At 40.7% G+C, this 22072-nt stretch overlaps 3 protein-coding genes across 5 annotated transcripts; all 3 read right to left on the reverse strand.

Annotated features, from left to right (window-relative positions):
• Positions 1–437: 437 nt before the first annotated feature.
• rnf122 (ring finger protein 122) lies at positions 438–11314 on the reverse strand. Of its 2 annotated transcripts, none has more exons than XM_086111808.1 (6): positions 10905–11314; positions 5887–6043; positions 3149–3194; positions 2955–2996; positions 2791–2870; positions 438–1705 (listed from the first exon to the last, which is right to left on the reverse strand). In XM_086111808.1, exons 1-6 carry the CDS (start codon positions 10927–10929, stop codon positions 1594–1596), a joined length of 462 nt encoding a protein of 153 aa, XP_085967934.1. In that variant the 5' UTR covers positions 10930–11314; the 3' UTR covers positions 438–1593. The 2 variants fall into 2 exon arrangements, with proteins under 2 accessions (XP_085967934.1, XP_085967933.1); XM_086111807.1 differs by having other exon boundaries at positions 2791–2873.
• An 880-nt stretch (positions 11315–12194) lies between these two features.
• gghl (gamma-glutamyl hydrolase like) lies at positions 12195–16787 on the reverse strand. The gene is made up of 9 exons (XM_086111806.1): positions 16575–16787; positions 16113–16227; positions 15978–16028; positions 15826–15910; positions 15084–15222; positions 14315–14421; positions 14119–14212; positions 13124–13261; positions 12195–12354 (listed from the first exon to the last, which is right to left on the reverse strand). The coding sequence occupies exons 1-9, from the start codon at positions 16684–16686 to the stop codon at positions 12236–12238; spliced, it is 960 nt and encodes a 319-aa protein (XP_085967932.1). The 5' UTR covers positions 16687–16787; the 3' UTR covers positions 12195–12235.
• A 1186-nt stretch (positions 16788–17973) lies between these two features.
• Positions 17974–20575, reverse strand: nmrk1 (nicotinamide riboside kinase 1). Of its 2 annotated transcripts, none has more exons than XM_086111488.1 (8): positions 20295–20575; positions 19714–19804; positions 19518–19566; positions 19150–19315; positions 18655–18726; positions 18441–18569; positions 18191–18274; positions 17974–18104 (listed from the first exon to the last, which is right to left on the reverse strand). In XM_086111488.1, the coding sequence occupies exons 1-7, from the start codon at positions 20321–20323 to the stop codon at positions 18214–18216; spliced, it is 597 nt and encodes a 198-aa protein (XP_085967614.1). In that variant the 5' UTR covers positions 20324–20575; the 3' UTR covers positions 17974–18104; positions 18191–18213. The 2 variants fall into 2 exon arrangements, with proteins under 2 accessions (XP_085967614.1, XP_085967613.1); XM_086111487.1 differs by having other exon boundaries at positions 18463–18569; positions 20295–20571.
• Between the last annotated feature and the right edge of the window lie 1497 nt (positions 20576–22072).

Consider the following 22072-nt stretch of genomic DNA (forward strand, 5'->3'; position numbering starts at 1 on the left):
AAAAAAAAGAAAGAAAATCGTCATCCCGTAGGACCTACTCCCAAGGGCGACATGGGTTTATAAACAGATCGTTGATCATGATTTAATGCTACAATCCAATTAATTGTGCTTCTCCCTCCAATGTACCCGTCTTGGCCACTGGGAGGCAGTATAATACAATCAGGCAGACAAAAATGAAGATAGAAGAAGACTTCTTCTATTGTCAGTGTAAGTGATTCAGGGTGCGTTTGAATGTTCAGACCTTTTTTTCCCTAACACGGGCATATCCACCTCTGGTCTGCAAGGGCCGCTGTTCTGCAGGTTGCCGATGTGTCCTTCCTGCAACACACTTGATTCAAATGAGTAGCTCATTAGCAAGCTGCGAAGAAGCCTGAAAACAAGACAAGTTTTCATCTGAGGGTGGCGCCACATGCACTCCTGTCAAGACCCAAACGAGCTGATTGAAACAAGTACATTTATTTTAAGTTATTTACATCAGTCGTTGTACAGAGTGAACATTTTCTCTTGCTCTTGTGCTACACACTGACACACCTTGTTTAGATTGTTTGTTGTTGTTGTTGTTTTTTATGAATTCACAAGTGTGCTTTGTGACATTTGTGCTCAGTTTAGGCAGTGTGTTGCTTCAGGGAAAAAAAATGGAATGTAAAATACAGAAGCACAGCTAATCGTCTGAGGGGTGCCTCTGGGGTGATCTTTCATATGTAAAAGTGCATTTGTCTTCAACGGAGAGCCACACAGATGGTGCGGTTACGGGAGATGGGAGACCATCAAGGACCATTTACAATAAAGAAAAGAAAAATATAACAACTGAACACATTTGTATAATCTGTGGGTTAAATAATTTAGGGGGCATTTTGATGTATAACACAATAGCTATAACAATAATAATAATAATAATAATAATAATACAGACTTAAAAAAAACAAAATCCCCCAAAATTAGTTTTGGATATGTGAATATTCCACCAGATGGCAACAATTTATTAACCTATCCCCTACATATGATTTATTAAAATAAAGCAACATAATTAGTGTGCATGTAGGACAAAATTGTGACACCTCAACTGTGTAACGTTTGTAGTTCAAGTTATCATTAAAACAAAACACTGTATTTGTTCATAGTTGATATCCAGAATGTTCTTGCTACAGTGCTTTGTTCTCTTCAAAGGTAGTTTTCTCCACAGCATGTCGACATAATCATACGCTTGTGCAACTGTCTTTTGTTGTGGTCATGAAAGTCTTGGAGCATCGAGGAGGTCAATGAAACACAAAAAAATGTTGTTGACCTCCCTGGAGGGAAAATGTGAAGATGTGTGAGTGGGGAATGATGAAAGAAAAGCGGTCGGAGGGACGTGTGGGTGGCTGCACGTAATCTCCGCACCAGAAGGCGCTGCCGTGTTGCCGTCTCGGGGGGTGCGGTTGCCAGGCAACAGCATCCCTCATCATGAGGGATCTAATACTTTTTTTTCTGGGTGCTCAGCTACCCCGAAGTGTTGTGGTGTTGTTGCCACAGCCGCCAAATGTTGATCCTTGCTTCCGGCAGCGGTATGTTCATCGGCACCACCGCAGCCAAAGTGGGAAGCGAGTTGTTGAGCTACACCAGTTCGTCCAGCAGGGTACCAATGCTGTGGTGCTCAGGGGGGCCGGCGATGGGCTTGTTGCACATGGGGCAGACGCATCGCACCTCCAACCACTTGACAAGACACCTGCAGACACGCAGAGGGAGCATCAGTCACCACACACACCAGTGGGTGGGCCCTGCATTTGGTACAGAGGCCTAGGAAAGGCTGTGACCCGGTATCAGGTTTGCAGGGCTCCCCATACCGTAATGTATTATTTTGATAGAATCATAAAAACATGGCATGTTTGTCAGGGAAGAGGCAGACTGCCACAAAGAGCAAAAATGAATATAAGGGCGGGAGTGAGGATATTTTGAGAGGGTGTTAGCAATAACACCTGTTAGCAGAGATGCAAGTCAATTTTAAGATTTTTTTTTTTGCACTGATTCTGAATCTGCCCTTGCTTTTTCTCATATACTGTATTATATTTTTTTCTCAAAAACATTTCTTGATACGTAAAACCATCTTTGATTAAATGTTGCCATTGACCAATTTACTGACTATACCAGTGCATTTCAGCAACAGTGACTCTCCGCGCTTTGCTTTTTTTAAACTTAACTCAATTTAATTCATCCATTCATTTCCTAAACCTGAGAACTGTGAGCCCTTAATAATTACATCTAATTATTTTTTAAAATACTGAACACCATCCATCCATCCATTTTCCAAACCGCTTGATCCTCACTAGGGTCGCGGCGGGTGCTGGAGCCTATCCCAGCCGTCTTCGGGCAGTAGGCGGGGGACACCCTGAATCAGTTGCCAGCCAATCGCCGGGCAATACTGAACACATACATTTTATTTTAATTTATTCAGTATCATTCATTTTTGCCATGTGTTGAGATCTACATTCCTGTGCTAAATACACTAAAATCCACAAAAAGTATACATATTACAAAGAAGCTCAAAATGATGTCATCACTACTTTGAGGAGTGGAAACTTCCCCCGACAACAGACACAATGGCAGTCGATGGCGAGACTATTTTTAGCGATGAGCAGCGTAAGTTGCCGAAATCCTAATGAGTTCCTTTCTTTAGCAGTTTTTTTCCCCCAAAAAGGTTTTTGTATAAAAATGGAGATGAATGAATAATTTGTTTTATTGGTGATTCCCTGCTTATAAGGAAGTCAAGCATGATATAACACGAAAAACCACAGGCTGTACTCATGTACTCACTTTCGATGGAAAGCATGTTGGCATGGCAACACTCCCAGCTCGTCTTTCACTTTAAAGTCCTCCAGACACACTGCGCACGTCTGCTGCGTGAGTGACAGACAGCACACTCAGCACCCTATTTCTCATTTATGCCCATCGGTTTTGGACACACGTTGCATTCTTACCCCGTGCACGTTCAACCTCTTTGGATCTCCTTTCAAAACCACCTGTACAGTCGCACACACACACACACACACACACACACACACACACACACACACACACACACACACACACACACACACACACACACACACACACACACACACTGAAATAAAAGCAGTGAGGGAAAAGACATAATCAGCTGTGTTGAATCTACCTCTCTGTATCCAAACCGCTCACTCTGGGCCTGATGTCGAAGTTTGCTATTGGAGAAAAGACAGAACACAGTGTTAAATATTCTTGAGTCACTTAAATGTGTAAGAAACATTTGATTGAGCAGTGACTACAAATAAGAGAGACTTACTTTTGTTTTTTTGTTGTGGTTTGTTTGTATTTGACAATATGAATGAATTTGTCAGCACACACACACACAGACACACACACACACACACACACACACACACACACACACACACAGACACACACACACACACACACACACACACACACACACACACACACACACACACACACACACACACACACTGAAATAAACCACTACAAATCCATTGAATCCACGCGCCGCCCACAAAAGCAACAATGGAGAGAGGCTTATCACTGTCCGGGCCAAGTCGGATGAAGTGGTTCTATTTATACCAACAAACACAGACACACACATACACACACGCGTCTCGTATTGTCAGACCTCGCGTTGCTACACACGCGCACGCACACACGCAAACTCAGGCGCACAGATTAACATCCAGGCAAATCGACGTCCAAATTCCGTATTGCTGAATGACCGTTTCAAGAAGGGAAATAACAATTATTGGCTGTTTTTGTCATTGGGCTTATTGTTTTCGCTGATTGCTGTGAGCGAACCTCCATGCGGAACAATGTGAGGATGCAGCTTTCACATGCTTGCGGGGTTCCCATGCCGAGAGAATCACGAGAAGTGGGTTAAAATGTGAAAAGGGGGTGGGCATGATGGGCATTTCTACAGCTATTCTGCACAAGACTTGAAATTGTAAATGTGCTCGTTGACCAGTTCTTATTGAATGAAACACTTGTAGGGGATTTTACATGAAATTCAAGCTATTAGCCTTTCTTTGGATATTAATATTTGTCTGCAGAAATTAATGCTTGTTAGGACACTCACTGGATTGATCAAAGACCACCAACAGCCTTTCTTTCAGTCACACATTTCAGAATTTCTATTGTGTTAATTTGTGATTATTTATGTATTATTTCTAATTTGTTGAAAATTTTCACTCTATGCGTAGTGAATCAATGAGTTTTCCTTTTTTACCTTTTAAGGGACAGCGGTGTCATGATTTGGTTTTGGGACCAACAGGTGGCACTGTAGGGCTTCCCCTGCAGCTACACACCTGTTGGTCATTATGTAAGTAGTGCTTTAAAGGACTCCCAGCCCGACCACTCATTGTCGGGTCATTGTTGCTGTTTGCTGCTGTCATGTTTGTTCTGGTCATGTTTCTGTTGTTGATAGTTTTTTGCTTCAGTCATGGTTTTGTTTGATACTTTGGACTTTGTTTGTTTAGGATTTAGTTTTCTGTGTTTTATGAATACAATTCTTCAAGTACACTCTGCTTCTCTCTTGTGCCTGCTTTTTGGGGTCCACCACCACGCAACGTGACAAGCGGTTACTACAGTGGCTGATCAGGTTACAGGGTGCATGAAGGGGTTACATTTAATACTGAAATAAATAACACAATATTCCAATTTATTGAGATGCAGCTGCAAGTTCACATCTGTGTTAAAACTTTTTGTTGTGTGTGTGTTAAGCAACTTTTCAAAGATATCCAAAAGGTTCAAATTGGGAATTATCTTCCTCCTTTCTTTTGCCCGTAAAATAGCTTTCCTTCGATCAATGTCATCTTCTTGCCATATGAGACCCCACCCTCAACCCCACTTCGTGATCCTGTTTGCTTTTTGGGCTTTTCAAAAGGTGATTCTAATCTGGGGGTGGGGGGCACGACATAAAGACTTCTCTTTTTGCGTCTGGCTTGCCCACCACACACCATACAGGAGATTCTGGATCGGGAAGGAGCCTGTCAGAGGGATACCGGGAAAGCTGCCCCCTTATCCTACAAAGAGTGGCATTCATCGCTACGCATTCATCACATGAATCAGTCGCTCTATAAATGAAGCGTTTCGCCCCCCCGCATGCTCTACCATCAGCATGTTAATGTGGACACAGGAAGTGACTCACCGCTGATGACTCACGTTGAAGTAATCAAACAAGATTTTTATGAGGGAGCTACCCGACCGACAATTGAGGTGTCTCGGTGGCTATTAATAGCTTTACTTGTTCCAAATGTGGCTGATGTTCAGGCGGAGGATTTTTTAAACATCCATGAATACATGGAATCAATACAACAACATTTTCTGAAATTGTGTCCAAGGGCATTTGCTCACTCTATCGATGTATCTTTCTATCAATATTCATACAAGGAGTTATTATGACAGCATTTTCTCAAAACGCGACTGGAGAAATTAGGATTTGAACTGATTAAGTGAATATGCGATGAGTCAACTTTACTACTCCGCATCAATTTATAATACTAATAAAAATCCATACACAATGACACCAAGACTGGCGCTGACACATTCAATGATACAGATATTTAATTTGACAGATATACAAAGCATTTCGAGAAAGGAAATGGCTTTTTTTTTTATGGGGAACCATGACGTTTTGCTAGTTGTACGAATGTACGTCATGTTTTGCAAATTTAAATTCTGATCTGAGAAATGCACCAAAAGCAACTGAGAAAAACTGTATTTTGTGCATTTCCCCTCAATTCTGTCAACGATGCACAGGGTGACATTTCAGCAGGGCGCTTCCTGTTGCCTCATTTCCTGTTACCGTCCCACCCAGTTTACCTCCCACATGGAACGAACAATGCTGTAAACTTTACAACCGAGTGTCCTCACCTGATGAAGTAACAGCAAAAGATGAGGCTGAGGATGAAGACGAAGATGCCCGTGCCGAAGATGACCATGTAAATGTTGAGCGGCAGGTCCTGGAAGGTGATGGGCGGCATGGCGCACGATTTGTTGGCGTAATCCAAAACCAGACCACAGAAGCAGCCTACGTGAGGACAGACAGGCGACTTAACGGAGTGGATCTTGGATTTCCCTCCATGGATCACAATTAGTCATAAATAGCATCATCAATTCAACTGAAACTAATTAAGTGCGAACATGTCAAGTGGAAGGAAACAGGAAAGTTATTCGTTTCATGAGGATCTGTTTCAGCAATCTTTTACTCTTTCTGGCCTCACATATGAACCAATAAGTATTTCTAATGCTTCACCCACCCCGAATTAATGAACTTGTGAAAATGCATAGTTTTCAATCAGCTATGATTTTCACGAGGACGTATGAAAGACAACTGACTTTTTAATAGTGTGCATAGAATTACAGGAAAGGTTCACTGGCGTGCCTGCATGCTCATCCATCGAGTGAGTAAACCTTTTTTTTATCTGCCTATTTCTTCAAATGTGTCTGAGAGCAAGCCCCTCTGCACTTACAACATGATGTTAAGTGCAGTGTTGTCATCTAACGACAGGACGCCTCACACCGAGTTTCCCTATTTGACTAGCTAGGCTGGGTGAAGATCCGGAGCTACTTTCAAGTGACTGCCAGAGTCCGACTGGGAGTGTAGACCGTCTGAGACGCATCACAAACCCTGCTATCATGCCGCAACCAAAAGTGATGCAAAGCTGCATTGAGTTTTGTTGGATGCACAGATTAACGTTAGCTTCTGATAAGCGACGCTCGCTTGATTGACGGGTGTTGTTCACACAGTGGAGGTTTTGGACATTTACGGTTGGTGTCGTGCCCACGCGCCAAACACACACACAGTGTGTGTGTATGTAGTGCGGCTTCGTCAAAGAAAACTGCTTTTATTGTCGACAGTGGTCGCTGTTTTAGGTTAGATTCAGCCCAGAGCCACCGAATGAACAAATTATCTTGAGTGCAGATTATATAAAAGTAATACAAAGTTCACTTCACCCCACGCCACACTCCCTCAGACTGAACAAGGCATTGTTTTCATGTCTTGAACTCCGCCACGAACAGATGGTGTTTCCATTTCAAGGGCCATCCTTTGTCTCATCACGTTTTACTTTGATGCTCGATTCCTCTGTGCTCTTTGCTCAGACACAAACGAGATTGTCACCGTATCGCCAAGGCTACAGGAAGAGCACTGCGGGAGGGAGGGTGTGGGGGGGGGGGGGCTGACGACGAGGCATTCATAGCTGGCCTTGTGTAACAAAAATGATGTTTGCTACATCTATGCGTGTTGGACGTGTCAACAATAATCCCCGATTTTCCTGATAGAGGCAGTGAAGCACACCTGCTGCTTGGAAAAACTCAAAATGTCAATATTTGACACCGGGGTTTGGTCCATATAACTGAGGTGCCTGCATGGGCGACTGATTGGATGAATCAATCAGTACATTCGTGTATGAATGGATTTTTTTAAAGCGAAGCGTTGCAGGTTCGCTATGACTTCATGCATGTTAGCTTAATTCAGGGGTGTCAAACTCATTTTTGTCGCGGGCCACATTTTAGTTACCGTTTCCCTTGGAGGGCCATTATGACTGAAACCATATAAAAAAGTCAATAAAAACGGGTTGCTCAACTATTGTTTAAGTTACTGTAATGAGGGGTTTGATCAAAAGAAAATGTTTACAATCTGTCTCTAATTTATTAAATATGAGAGTTTTTGGTAGAGATTTTAGCAGGTATCATGGAAGTGGACATGTTTGATTTGCTTTTACGGGCCCCATAAAATGATGTGGCGGGCCAGATCTGGCCCCCTGGCCTTGAGTTTGACACCTGTGGCTTATGTGAATACTCTAAATTGTCCAGAGGTATGAAAGTGGGTGTGAATGTTTTTCTTACACAGTGCCAGTCAAAAGTCTGTAAAAAACTGTAAAATTCAAATGGTCTTAACCGCACTAAGAGGTAAAGAAATTCAGCCTAGTAACTTTCGATAATGCACAACGGTGAACTGAAAGTCATTCCAGTTTGTCACGCATCACCCGCATCATCAAGCTGAAGTATTAGGTATTAATCAAGACAAGCATTTTTTTTAAATAATGAAAAAACATTGAATTAAAGGCCGTTTTTGGTGACTGGTGTGGCACATTGAAAAACAACCACTCGTACTCCAAAATCGGAGGTAATGGGGCAGTCGATTTTTGTGTCATCTGCATAAAAAGGTACCTCGAAGGGAACCGTGGGGGAGACCTTTTGAGAGAAAAAAAAGAAATTATCTTTTGGGCACATGCTCTGGGATAAAAAGATAAGAGGAAGACAGCAATAAATGTCAGAGACAAGACCGGATGGATGGATGGTTCTTCGAGAGATAATTGACTGTGCGACACCTTTTGAGACGATGGATGTAAAACTAAATGGCAAGGGCAGGATGAAACAATGAAACAATTGTGACCTTTACCAATTTCATTCCGCCATCCGAGTTTTTGTTTTCTTTGGGCTCACTTTTCAAATCGATCATGGTCTCTTTTCCCTCCCCCTTACACAACAAAAATAACATTCCATGTGGCATTTGACTCCCAGCTCTCGGCCGAAATTGAATCGATAGTGGACGCCCTCGTACTGCGTTCTATTTGCACGAGCTATTAATCAGCGCCCATCAGTGGCCTGCCGGTCAACTTCCGCAGGAAGAAACAACTTCATTATCCAACACGGGGGATGCAATCGCCACCGGTAACGGCTTGCAAACATGCAAATAAATAAACACGAATAATCATGGCGGCGGCGTACGAGATGACGACACCTGCGAGGCTGCCGCACATGCACTCAGCAAATCTGGGTCAAGCGTACTGCACATTCTAAACTTATCAACGCTTTCGACACGCATGAATGCACGCATGTTTTTCATCCACCTTTGTGTGCTGCACGAAGAGCTACAGTATCCGTTTTGCAAAGGTTACTCAAGTACACACACTTTGTGCTTTTTCTTTATGGTGATATGCTCTATGCACCCCCACTAGTTATTCTATATTCTTTCTTTTTGCCTTTGTGGAATATGGGAAACAAAAACCCCAATATTGGGAGTTATGGGAATTTATGAGAACGAACTGAGAGTAATTCAATGGAAAGGTATCATATTTGGGCGGCACAGAGGTCGACTGGTTAGCACGTCGGCCTCACAGTGCAGAGGTGCAGGGTTCGATTCCGGCTCTGGCCTTCCTGTGTGGAGTTTGCATGTTCTCCCCAGGCCTGCATGGGTTTTCTCCGGCTACCTCGGTTTCCTCCCACATTCCACAAACATGCATGGCAGGTTAATGATACACTCCAAATAAATTGTCCCTAGGTGTGAGTGTGAGCATAAGTGGTTGTTTGTCTATGTGTGCCCTGTGATTGGCTGGCCACCAGTTCAGGGTGTACTTTGCCTACTGCCCGAAGACAGCTGGAATAAACTCCAGCACGCCCCGCGACCCTTGTGAGAATTAGCGGATCATCAAATAGATGGATGGTAACATAAAAACAAACTTTTTGGGGGGCATAAGTAGACATCAGTCCAGTTGGAGGACATTGCAGTTTTAAAACAGCTAGCAAGATTTGAATGTACCGGTAGTCTTACTTCACTGTGAATGGGTAAAGTCAAGGATAAGTACAGATACCTGAAATACCTACTAAGCTTTTTTTGTTGTGGTTGTTGAAGCCCCGCAGGAACGTTGACCTATATATGGTCACACTTGGGGTGTTGCTATAGCGATAAGACTAGCAAATCAATCAAAAAAGGAAGATCCGCTCGTCATGTTTGGCTGTTAGACATGACGGTGGGAAAGCCCTTGTGTGATTCCGTATCTCCTCGAACAGCTCCTGGCGGGGTTTTGTCCTATTTACACACAAAACTGCTGCTGCGTGCACCAAAGGCAGCATCAAATATTCAACAGTTCCCATGAGGAGGAGGAGGAGGATTGTCGAAGCCTGCTTTTACTGCTACAAGAAAGCAATGGCGACATGACATTGTGTTGCCACAAACATGACATTGTGTGCTCTCCAAGAGAGTGAGCATCAGTGACAAGTGTGGCAATAGACCAACAGATCCACTTGTCTTTCCTTTCAATCAATATGCATTTAAAATTTAATACAGAGCCATGATTTGAAAGCAAATTGTATGGAAAGGAATGGATTTGTCTTGATTTTCTTTGGTCATGCTGTGGATGTTTCCAAAGTGAGTGTCTATATGATTGATACATATTTTATTTTTAATACAGGACCACTGTGAAATGAATGTGTCGGAATAAAGTTGAAATTCCATTTCAATGATTTTTCATGACTACATCCTAATCCTTAAAGTGCTGTTTAAACTTATTCTGTTTTCAATACATGAGTAGTCATTTAGTTTGTGGTGACAGGCATGGTCCACCCTTGACTGGTCGCCAGCCAATCACAAGGCAAAATTAGACAACTAGCCATTTCGACTCACATTTGCACCTACGGACAATTTAGAGTCTTTAATAAACCTACTAACCTATTAACCATGCCTATTTTTGGAATGTGTGAGCGACTTCATACGCAGAACTAGAAGAAACGTGAGGCAGTTTTTCCTGGTATATAATTGTCCCATCATTTTAAATATATATAAAACTACCACTGATCACGCTGGATAACAAAACATCCCCCAGTGGACAATGTCATTGTTTTGCCACTTTCTGCTGTTCTGCCTTCAAAACAGGAGGGGAATTGAGCAGCACAAAGGGAGGAATTGTTCTCGCCCGAACAGCAACGAGCCTGCTGCGCCCAAAATGAAGCAAGCCGATTCATATGGTTGTTCTGCATCATCTGATTATCAGCATTTCATTGCAACGTCTAGCACTAACAACACTATTGCATGCAATGAACGCATCGTCTGCATGTGTTTCAGATTTGGTTTTAAAGATGCACTTTATTAGATGATTTATGCTTACCGTTGCACCACTGAGAGGGGTGCATCAATGCATCGGTGGTGGGGGGGTCTCTATCTTGGAAGATCCCACCGTTTGAAACAAGCTGATGGTAGACTTCAACAAAGTCCCTGGCACTCAAGATGAGGTCACACAACAAAGTCAAGAGCAATACAGATGAAAACAAGAGCCCGCGATCCAAGCTGCATCGTCCTCCGTTTCGTCAACGAGTGACCACCCCGCAAAGGAGGTGGTGGGGGGCTGGGGAGGGGGGGGGGGTGTTCGAGTCTGCAGTCCGGGTTCGGTTATTCTTCACGAAGAGGTATCACGAGGACGGGGAGTCCGGCAACATCTGTGGGCGAGACAAAGTGGAACACAACCTCGATTTTTTTCCACAGCTCCAGCGGGCTCCCTCGTTTCTTCCGCCCCCCGCGAGGGGGAGAATGACGTACGCGGGGACGGATATACGACGTTTGGATTGGAATCGTGTTTCCCGACATCCGAGGTCATCCTCTGACTTCTTCTTTCTCAAGATGGGACAAATACTCCACTGAACTCATGGATCCCTCTTCCAAAGCCATCGCGCGTCTCAAGCTGTCAAGGACCAAGTGTCGACCCCCCCCCCCCCCCACAAATAAATAAAAATCATTGAAAAATCATGAAGAAAATCAAGCAAGGAACTAAATTGACTAATTCTGAAATTAACTTCCTGTAAAAAGTCCGTTTTTGACAATATTCTGATTCCTATACAATAAAAACAAGTAACCAAATTAAATATTAATTTAATTAACCCCCGAAATTACCAAAAAAAAGGTCTGAAATTTGCTTTGCTGTTGAATATGTTGTATGTCTTTATGAGGTCCTCTGTGAGACACCCTCTCTCCCGAAAAATTAAATAATATTTAATCATAACCTACTTTGTTGCCTCTTCAGTATCGAGAGTAATGTTATCAAGCTAGCTAGCTCTTTTATTTGACTGTCAACATGGCTATTTTTTTTGACGACAACATAACCTTCCACACAGTAGTCACGAATTACCTGCCAAAACACATTTGTGTGTGGGGGGATGGGGGCGTCAAAATATGGAAATGATATTTAAATTAAGTGTTATTTTCAAGTAAAAGAGGTAGTGTACGAGGATACACAGTCTGTGTTTGACAAAACACATATTCCTGTCAGTCACCGTTGATAATGTTTTTTGAGGAATAACTAGAATATGAAATGATAACAATTTTTAATTAGTCATTGCAAGAAAATGACATCACATTTAATGATTTAAAAAAAATAATAATAATTTGAGGGTCCACACGTGACTTGCCTGGCTTGCGAAATGCAACCTTTTTAATGACAGCTTTTCAGAAGAAATAGATCTGCTCATAACCGCTGAAATTTCCCGCAAAGACGGGCGTGTAGCTGTAAATCAGCTTCAAGGACTCCTCTTTAGGGTCATCAAACTTATGTAAACTTTTCCTCCCTGCAAAACGAAAAAAGCAGAAATGAGATGCATGTGATTTGGACACATCCTCTATTTACTCCCTTTGAACAAACTAAGAACTTGCACATGATATACTGTAGAATGGTGGTTTTCAAACTTTTTTCAACAAGTATCCCCTCAAAAATATTTCACTCTTTATTTACAACCGTAATAATCAATGTCAAAATACACTAGCCTACTGGGCCTAAGTGTTTACCAAAAACAAGGCAGAGGTTTTAGTCCTAAAAAGAATATTTAATAATTTTCTAAGTCACTATAACATCATGCACAGTTTGAATGTCAACACTACATTTAAATACAAGAAACTAGAAAACTATATTTAAATAACTATTCAATTTAAATCTATTACATGTGTATTAAAGAAGAAAATTGAACTTGAATAAATTATTTTTAAAAATTCACTTAAAAGTAAGGTTTATTGATACTGATAGGATTTAATTCTGATCAAAGTCACGGCCCTCGTTGACATGCACAAGACATGCGTTGTAATAAAATCCAATGTTAGCCACAGCATGATCGAAGCATCACTTATTCGTAACAGAGTGTTACTATGACACTTAATGTTATCATTTTTTTCTTTTTTTGGAATCTACACTCAATTAAAATTCAAAAAGGTTTTGTCTGTAGTCGTTCCACCTCTGATAAAGTCGCGTCTATGTTGCTTTCTTCCTTTTTTTTTTGTTACCTGCCTGCCAAATGCAATGGCCTCTCCCTAATTGTCAGATATTTAACCTGATTGGAGGCTGACCTTCATTAACAAAAAAATGGGCCAGCAGTGACGACAGCTGGACGGCGTGAGGAGAGTGGGGAAAGCTCAGTTTGCTGTCCCACTGAAAACGGTTCACCTCTGGATGCCACTGCACCCCGTAGAAGGGATATCTCTTGGCTGTGATTACAATACACGAACATATTGTTTAGAGAACTTTACATTCACAACACGGACAAAAATATCACGGCACTTGTTTATTCCACCTACGGGAAGAGAGAATGGTTAAAAATATGCAGGTTTCCCCGTAATGGTTCTCAAATTGGGGTCCCCGAGGCATAGCTTGGTGGTCAACCAAATAATTCACATTCAATTCACTTTGGTGTCTTGAGATACAAGTTCATTTTTTACATGATCATGGTCGCAACTTAAAACGCTCCCACCTCAAATCTTCTTTCCTCACTGTAATAAATGGAAACAAAATTAATCCGTTCCAATCGCCCCTCCAAACATTTTAAGAGGGTGACGATATATGCCTGTGGGTATTGTGATATTGCCTGTCACGTGTATTCCTCAAGTCTATGTCTTCAAATATCAATGTCCATGACATTTTGCTTTGTTAATAATCAGATAAGCGGACTTTTCTAACAATGCAGCTATTCCAAATACACAATATCTAATTCTGTTTGTTTCATTCTTAAGTCGGGTTACTCGTATACAGTATGACAAGGTATACAGTACATGTATTATTTATTGTAACGATCCAACTTTTTAATCCCTCAAAAATAGGTCCGTGTTTCCTTTCTTCATTTTTTTTCTTGAATTCATGTGTAGTTAAGTTTAATTCGCGTTATTAGGAAAGTAATTTTCCCACAGGGCTAAAGAAAAATTTCTGGATCTGAATTAAAAATGTTTGACAATCTGTACTGCAGCTGTACCGTATCTGACACCTTCACACGGACCTCATATTTTTGGGCACATTGTGTCAACGCAGTCTCCATCATGCATCTGGGTAGGATGATTCATTTTTCACAAACCTTCGATGGTTGAGATGAAGTGGACCCCATTTTCACCAACATTTGTAGAGATCACCGAAAAGAAGTTCATCAGCTCTTTGTTTTGATTGAAGGCCTGGCGACAACATGCAATACTGCTTTAATCACACTTGTTCAGAAAAACAAAATAAAATAAGTAGTGTTTTGTCTTTAGAACAGGCAGAGGGATTTGTTCTACTTTCAGGCTGAGTCCATAGTGGTGAAAATGACCAGTGAGAGGTTCTCTTTGCAAAGCTTGCATCAACTCCTCAGGGAAGCCCTGAAACATGCGACTGGAGAAGGCCGCTGAAACATTTAAAAGACACTTCATTAGCTCCGTGTGTTTTTTTTGTTTTGTTTTGTTTTTTACATGCAGTCAGTGTTGCAGAATTGCATGTTTTGTGGAAGTTGAAAAATGTACAGTGGTCAATTAATACTTCCCAACAGTATCACTTAAAACTAAGGATTATCATCTTGATGCAGGTTTAGCATAGGACATAATTAGTGTACCTAATATTTTCGCTGAGTGTACAATGTCAGGTATGAATTGTGGCAAATTTCACTCTGGTTCCACATAGTGGTGGAATTCAGTACTGCACATCTTGTATTCCCTTTGTTGAAAATCCATCACATTGAGCTGCTGAATGCTGCACAACCCCAAAGGATGCAGTTTATCGGGTCACTTCAGAATTTAGGCATCAACATTTAAAATATATAAGAAATAAATAAATAAATAAAAATCATATAGTTGTTATCTTTTCAAAAACAGATACAAATTGTGGTTCGTTGGCAAAAAGGGGTTTTGTGTAAACTCGGGGAACAACCATTCACACCAATGGACACTTCAGAGTCTTCAAATGAACCTAATATGCTAGCCGGAGCCAAGATTTGAACACCAAACTGTAGAACTGCGAGGCAGACATCCTAACCTTTCAAGACAAAAACAATCAGACAAATAAGTAACAAACCTTGTGTTAAATTGAGAGGCAGGGCCACATTCTCAGCTGTGGCTTTCGTCAACAGGTTGTGGCCGGACACCAGGACAGTGAGCAGCTGCATTCCCAAGCATGTACCCCACATTGGGAAGTGATCTCCTGCGTCATTGGCCTGTCAAATTTCAGGTGTTCTAGTAGGCTTTTCCTGACATTGTTTTTGCTTTCTAGCAGAAACCAGAATCCAGATTAAAAACGATTTTTATTAATAAAATAATGGTCACTATTCATTATGTACTAAATTATCCTTATTGTTAAAACATTAGCCAAACAAAAGATGTATTTTTGACTATATACAAACACATTATTTCTTTTTTTTTACATTTTATCATTATAGTTTATTTATTTACATTTCTTAGAACGTTTGGTACATTTATTTTTAAAAAAGATCTCTTTATCCAATCTTTTTGAAACCACTCGATGCATTTTTTTCTAATTATTGGCATTTTTGAAATTATTTTCCAATACATTTTTCTGCCCCCCCCCCCCACTTCTTATGTGGTTGTGTGTTGAAATGTAACATCGCCGTCTACTCGTTGAATAAATAAAATGTGTTGTTTTCTGACTATGGCTGGGTAAAGAGAGAAAAAAATGTTTTGTTGAAGTTGAATAATTACATTGTTCAGTTAATGTTTCTTCTTACTACCTTACCACTGTTGAATATGGTCAGCTTAAAGGTGAGTAACCTATGAAGCTTCCAGTACAGTAAGTTACTAACCTTCAGAGCAAGTCGATAAAAAATCTTTGACACCCTAGCAAAGTCAGACGTCTCAAGATCGGAGGCTCCGCCGATGAGAAGGAGACTGAAACGTAAATCACGAGTCAGAGCATGGGTCGGTGACTGGTGATGTCATCAACGTGTTTGCTTACCCATTTATCCTGCTAAAGATGTTTTCATACTCCGCAGTGCTAAGCGTCAGTCTGCATGAGTGAAGATGAAAAGACACATGGAATGAAAGGTTTCGATTATGATGTCGATTATGGCTTCAAATGTTTCCAACTGACTTGATGGGCATCACTCGGCTGCCCGCAGACTCAATGTACTTGACGTAGGAGGCAGGTATGTATGTGCTCCCGTATTGTTTCATGGCTTCATCTGAAACAATCTGAGTCAAAATACCTGCGAAGAAACAAAATAATTAGCACATAAAAAAGGGTGGGACTGGAAACTTTCCCCCAGAATTATAGATTCTGCCAATTACAATCAGTTTTTGTTTTTTAGCTTTTCTGTTTTAATTGGAATAAATACGATAAAACTTTATTTATATCGCGCTTTCACAACAGCTGCACTGTAACCAAGCTTTAAAGAAAAAAGCTTTTGACTTTAAAAAGTGCAGTGTTTTATTTTTAAAATCCAATTCACATTTTGCATCTTTGAATTTTAAATTGAAAAGCCCTCTCAACATATTTTTTCCCTCTGCCGTTTTTCATCGGGTCAACACTTGTACTGTATTGTACTGTACTTACCAATAACAGGTCTGTCATTTAAAATGTTCTGCTTGCTCGCAATCAGCTTGTCCTGGCAAGAACCAAAACATCCACAAACCAAAAGGACACAGAGAAAAGAGCACAATCGCATTTTGAAGCCTTAACTCGGATTCGATTCAAATGGCTCAATGTCCTTTCAACAGATTAGGAAGTGGTCTAAAGAGAGAATTTATGTTTGCATAGTAATGAATGAGGAAGTGTAGTGAGAGTGCATGTGACCAATCACGTGCACACATTCAATACACTGATAAGTGTAGACTTTTTAGAGAGGAGGGTACATGGTCAAAGGACACTATCTAAAGCACTGACATTTACAACCTAAATTCTAGTATTTGTTCCCTGAGGTGTACAGTGTAATTATCTTGGCTAGACTGCTTCCAATGTATACTTTTTTTTTTTGTTCTATAAGATTTTAGCCTCTATGTGCAGCCATGTTTGTGTAATCTTACAAGAGCCATCAGAATAGGAGTACTGAATCTTTTTTTAATTCATCCTGGAGCAAGGTGGGCCTTAAATGAATAAATCAGCATGTCTGATCAACCAAGTTTGATTGGGGAAAATCATCTCGAGTGAGCTTCAACCGACATCTCTGGTTAATAGGATGCATTTGAACTAAATGTTTTGTTTTTCTCATGGGATTCTCTCAGTGTTTTGCAGAGTACAGTCGTGATGTTTTCTATCATTGCAACGTGACAGGTGAGAGGTGGATAAAATCAGGTGTAACTGCACTGGATGCCTGGGTACCAAATGCACAGCCCAACATTAAATTTTTGCAATGCAGCAATTGACAACTGATGGTAATCTTTCGCTTCTCTCACCTGCAATGGATTTAATAATACAAATATATTTTTTAATATATGTGGACAAAGGGACAAAAACAGAATATTTTGTTGATCATTTATTCACAATATACCTGTATAATATTAATAAGCAATCTCAAGCGGCACGGTGCATGACTGGTTAGCATGCGGATCTCACAGCGCAGAGGTCCAGGGTTCGATTCCGGCTCCGGCCTTCCTGTGTGGAGTTTGTATGTCCCCCCCAAGTGCATGGGTTTTCTCTGGGTACTCCGGTTTCCTCCCACATTCCAAAAACTTGCATGGCAGGTTAATGAAACACTCAATTGTCCCTCGGATTGAGTGTGAGCGCGGATGGTTGTTTTTCTATGTGTGCCGTGCGATTGGCTGGCAACCAGTTTAAGATGCACCCTGCCTACTGCCTGAAGACAGCTGGGATAGGCTCCATCACCCCCCCCCCCCCCCCCCCGCGACCCTTGCGAAGATAAAGATCAGAAAATGGATAGACAGATGGAAAATGTATTTCCTGTAGTCATACTGTGCAACTTTCTCTGTGCACGCATACTCAAGTCATCTACTGCTTTTTGTAACCATGAAAATATGTAAAATTGTTAACACATACACTGTGAATGAATTAGTTTGGTCCTTTTTTTTTTTTTTTTGGTAAACATGAGACTGAGGTCTTCCAGTTCATCCGGATTTCAGTCCTCCTCTGTAAATAAGTAAACAAACAAACATGTTTATTTGCATGTTTGCACATGTTAAAAGTTCCATGCTTAAACTTCACAACCAATTTACCTCTCGGCATGTTTATTTCCTGACTAACATCTTGATACACAGCGGCTAGCAGCTCCTCCTTTGACTTCAATCCATCCAAAAATACTGCAAGATAAAGACAATTGGAATGTGTTTTCATTATACAGGACATTCCTCCTCAAATTGCATTATTTGAAATATCAACACCTACATAACAGCCCTAGAAGACACTATGTGCTTAGAGGGAATATTACATGAAGCCAACATTTAACTAATGGAAATTATTTTTAACTTTTCAAATGTCTGAGACGCACAGATTCCCGTCGCCGTGCTCTCCATCTCCTGGCGATTCCTCAAATACATGGGCCATACGTGTCCGTCAAAGTAGCCCGGTGGGTCAGGTGGCTTGTAAACCCTCAAACTGTTTGTTCCACACAAGTAGCGTCCAGGTGTTTAGATGTTGTTCAACATGTCAAGCAAGAAACGAAGAGAGAAGAAGCACTTACCTTCGTCTTTTCTTGCAGATGTCATACGGTACTTCCAGGAAGTATCTTTTGTTCATCAGCTGATTCAAAGGTCTGCAAACAAAGGTTCGACTGTTCATTTGAGTTGTTGCATGTTTCAATACTTTCTGCACAACTTGCTGTTCTCTAACAAGCAGCTGAATGGCAAAATTCACAACAGCCAAGGTAACGTGGCGAACGAAATCAAACAAAATAACCCAAATTAAAATTGCACAATCATTTTCTTTCATAAAATTAAATAAAAAATAGAGTGCTTTAAAAAAATTAGGACTGACACTACATTTTAAGTTTACACAAAAACAAAAGTATTTTTTTAAAATCTAAAATTATTACAACGGCAAATGGACATGCATTCACAAGCTTAGAAAAGGTCAAGTTCAATTCCAATTAGAATGATCCTGAACTTTCGCCTAAAACATAAATATCCCTAATATTGTATGTGTCCTGTTGACATTATTGCCATATTATTGTGTAAACCTGTGATTGAATATCAGGAAGCCTTCCACAATCAGCACAAACAAATAGTTGGCGGATGACGTCACCCTCTTCGCAGTCTGACCCGCTTCCTTCAAAAATGCTTGCGGGTCTCTTCGCCAGGCGTCAACCTGGCTCATCATGGCGTCCATGTGGAGAGCATCCAGCGCTAGACGGGGGACACACCAAAATGCATTCAAAATGTTTTTATCATTTTCACCTCTGCCTGCTCCAAATACAGTGAAATCATTTGAAGTGGAACTTGAATTTTCTGAGAAAGTATGTCTCAAATCTCATAGGGCTGCAGCTGAGTGTGCATTAAGTTGACTATTTGTGCTTAGTGACATGTCCAATGCGCCATATATCCTTACTGTCATACTGCTTGAAGCCATTACCGTCCACTGGCACCACAGAATCATCCTGGATGAAAAACAGAGACTCGAATTGGATAACCTGATTTTATTTATTTATTTATTTTTACAAATTTGGTATGTTTCCCACAGGATTTCATAGAAAATGAAATCGTCACTGATGAGATTTCGTTTCCCCACTCCTGAACGAGTCTACCTTGAAAAATGAATCCTGTGCAATGATAACGCTGTTGGGTATCTTCTCTTTTAAACTTCTGGAAAGAGTGGACTTTCCTCCATTGGTCATTCTTAAAGAATACCACAGAACGTGATGAGAATTTAAAAAAAAAAAGCCAAACACCTAGACTACTGTGATCACACCTGACATCCTTTTTACATGAACCAGAAAACACACACTTTTTGACACAAGTCGGCAGTAGTATGTGTCAAGTGTACCATAATTGCTTACCTTTATAAGAAATCATAACTATACCAGAGAGACAAGCTATTATTAAGACACCTAGGAACTGTTTCAAATTCTGGGACAAAAATGGATATCTCCTTTAAAGGTTTCACAACACACTTGTTTAGTTGCTTTGTGTTCCACCATATGTTTGTCACAGGCGACGTTGTTCCGATTTGTGCTCATTTCACTCTTCATTGTCATCTGCCTTCATTCTCAAGTTTTATTTTATACATACAGTAGATTGGCTACGAAGGTTGGCATCATTACTTAGCCCACACATTTGGAGTATATTTGGGAAAATGAACTTCATGAAAAGAAAATGTCACACTTACCCACCCACACCCACAATTAGTTTCTTCATATCCACTTGCGAAGGTCGCTCGGGGACGTTAGCAATTGCCTGCTACGCTAACGGGTAAATAAATAGCTCATAGGGCTCAAATGATGCACGATCTGACACGCTGCAGGAACTACGACAGTAACGCGCGCAGCATGACCATGTTCTCATAACAAATTTGCACTCACCCATAAACTTCCGCTTACCGACCTTCGCGAATGGCTGTCTTCAATGTGACGTCATTAAAGGGAAACGCGTGAAAAAGTAACAAGATTTAAATTGAAAAAATAAATTCATTCATTCATTCTCCAAACCAGTAATCCCCACTTGGGTCACAGCATACATAACATAAATAAAATATTAAAATAAAGAGAAATGAGAATGAAATATGAAAATTAAAAAAGCTTTAAAAAATAAATCCATCCATTTCTGATGTGCTTATCTTCAGAAGGGTTGCGGGCGTGCTGGAGCCTATCCCTATTGTCATCGGGCTGGAGGCAGGGTACACCCTGAAATGGTTGCCAGCCAATCGCAGGGCACACATAGACGAACAACCATTTTAATCACACCTTGGGACAAATTAGAGTATTCCATTCATCTGCCATGCATGTTTTTGGAATGTTGGAGGAAACCCGAGTACCCAGGGAGGGAGAACATGCATATGGCACACAGAAAAGCCGGAGCCGGAATCGAACCCTGCGCCTCAGCTGTGTGAAGGGGACATGCTAACTGTAGATCTGTTTATTATTTTGGTAATGTCCCAATTACATAGGCCATTCTAACCCGCTGTTATACCACCCGTCCACAAGGTGTCGCGGGAGCTCTAGGGTTGATTGGCAACACGAGGAAGCCTGTAACACATTCTTGGTGCTGCTGAGTAAAAACTACTTTCAAGCTCATAAACGGACTGGTCTCTTCATATCAAAACTACACTAACCACCATGCCTGATGTATATACACTGTATATACCTAATACACACAGTATATTCAGATGTGTCACCTTGCATCACAGTAAAGTGTTTTTACCCTATTTAGCTGATTTCTAAATAAAGAAAATAACAGAATAACAGAAACAACCTTGCATATTTTCATTATTATTTTTGTCAAGGCAAATTCTCGGCACATTTCTTGTACTGTATTAGGTGTCATTTGATTAGATCTTAATGCAGTTGGTTCCTACAAGCAATTCATCTGGTTTGTCCATTGTTTTTTGTGATAACCATATGTTAAATACACAAATATCTAAAGTCATTTATCAAATACAGTACTGATATCGGGAAAACATAGGAAAGTACTAAAAACAGGTCAATCCATATCAAATGTAAAAAAAAGTTATCACATACACTTTAAATATGTGATAACCCGAAGACAGCTGGGATAGGCTCCAGCACCCCCCGCGACCCTAGTGAGGATCAAGCGGTTCGGAAAATGAATGAATGAAAAAAAAAAATATATATATATATATACATACCTGTCAGCTTTTCGGAGCGCCAACCTGTATAAACTACCAAAAAAATCATTATAAAGAGCAAAAAATCCTTATAACATACCAAAGCATTTTATATGTCAAAATAACGGCAGAAAAAAACCCACGAAATCTTATATGATATTTATTGTAGAGCTCCATAATACAATGTCTGGTTAATGTCTAATCATCATTCTACTTAGTGGCATTACTGTGTTCAGAGTTGTATTCCTGCGTTACTTTTTTCACCAACTCCAAATGCTGACCCATCGGTCAGCATTTGGAGTTGACAGGTATGTATATATATA

This window comes from Hippocampus guttulatus, chromosome 5 (assembly GCF_054856545.1).
Source record: "Hippocampus guttulatus isolate MCC_2025c chromosome 5, RoL_Hgut_1.0, whole genome shotgun sequence".
In the NCBI taxonomy this organism is placed as follows: Eukaryota; Metazoa; Chordata; class Actinopteri; order Syngnathiformes; family Syngnathidae; genus Hippocampus; species Hippocampus guttulatus.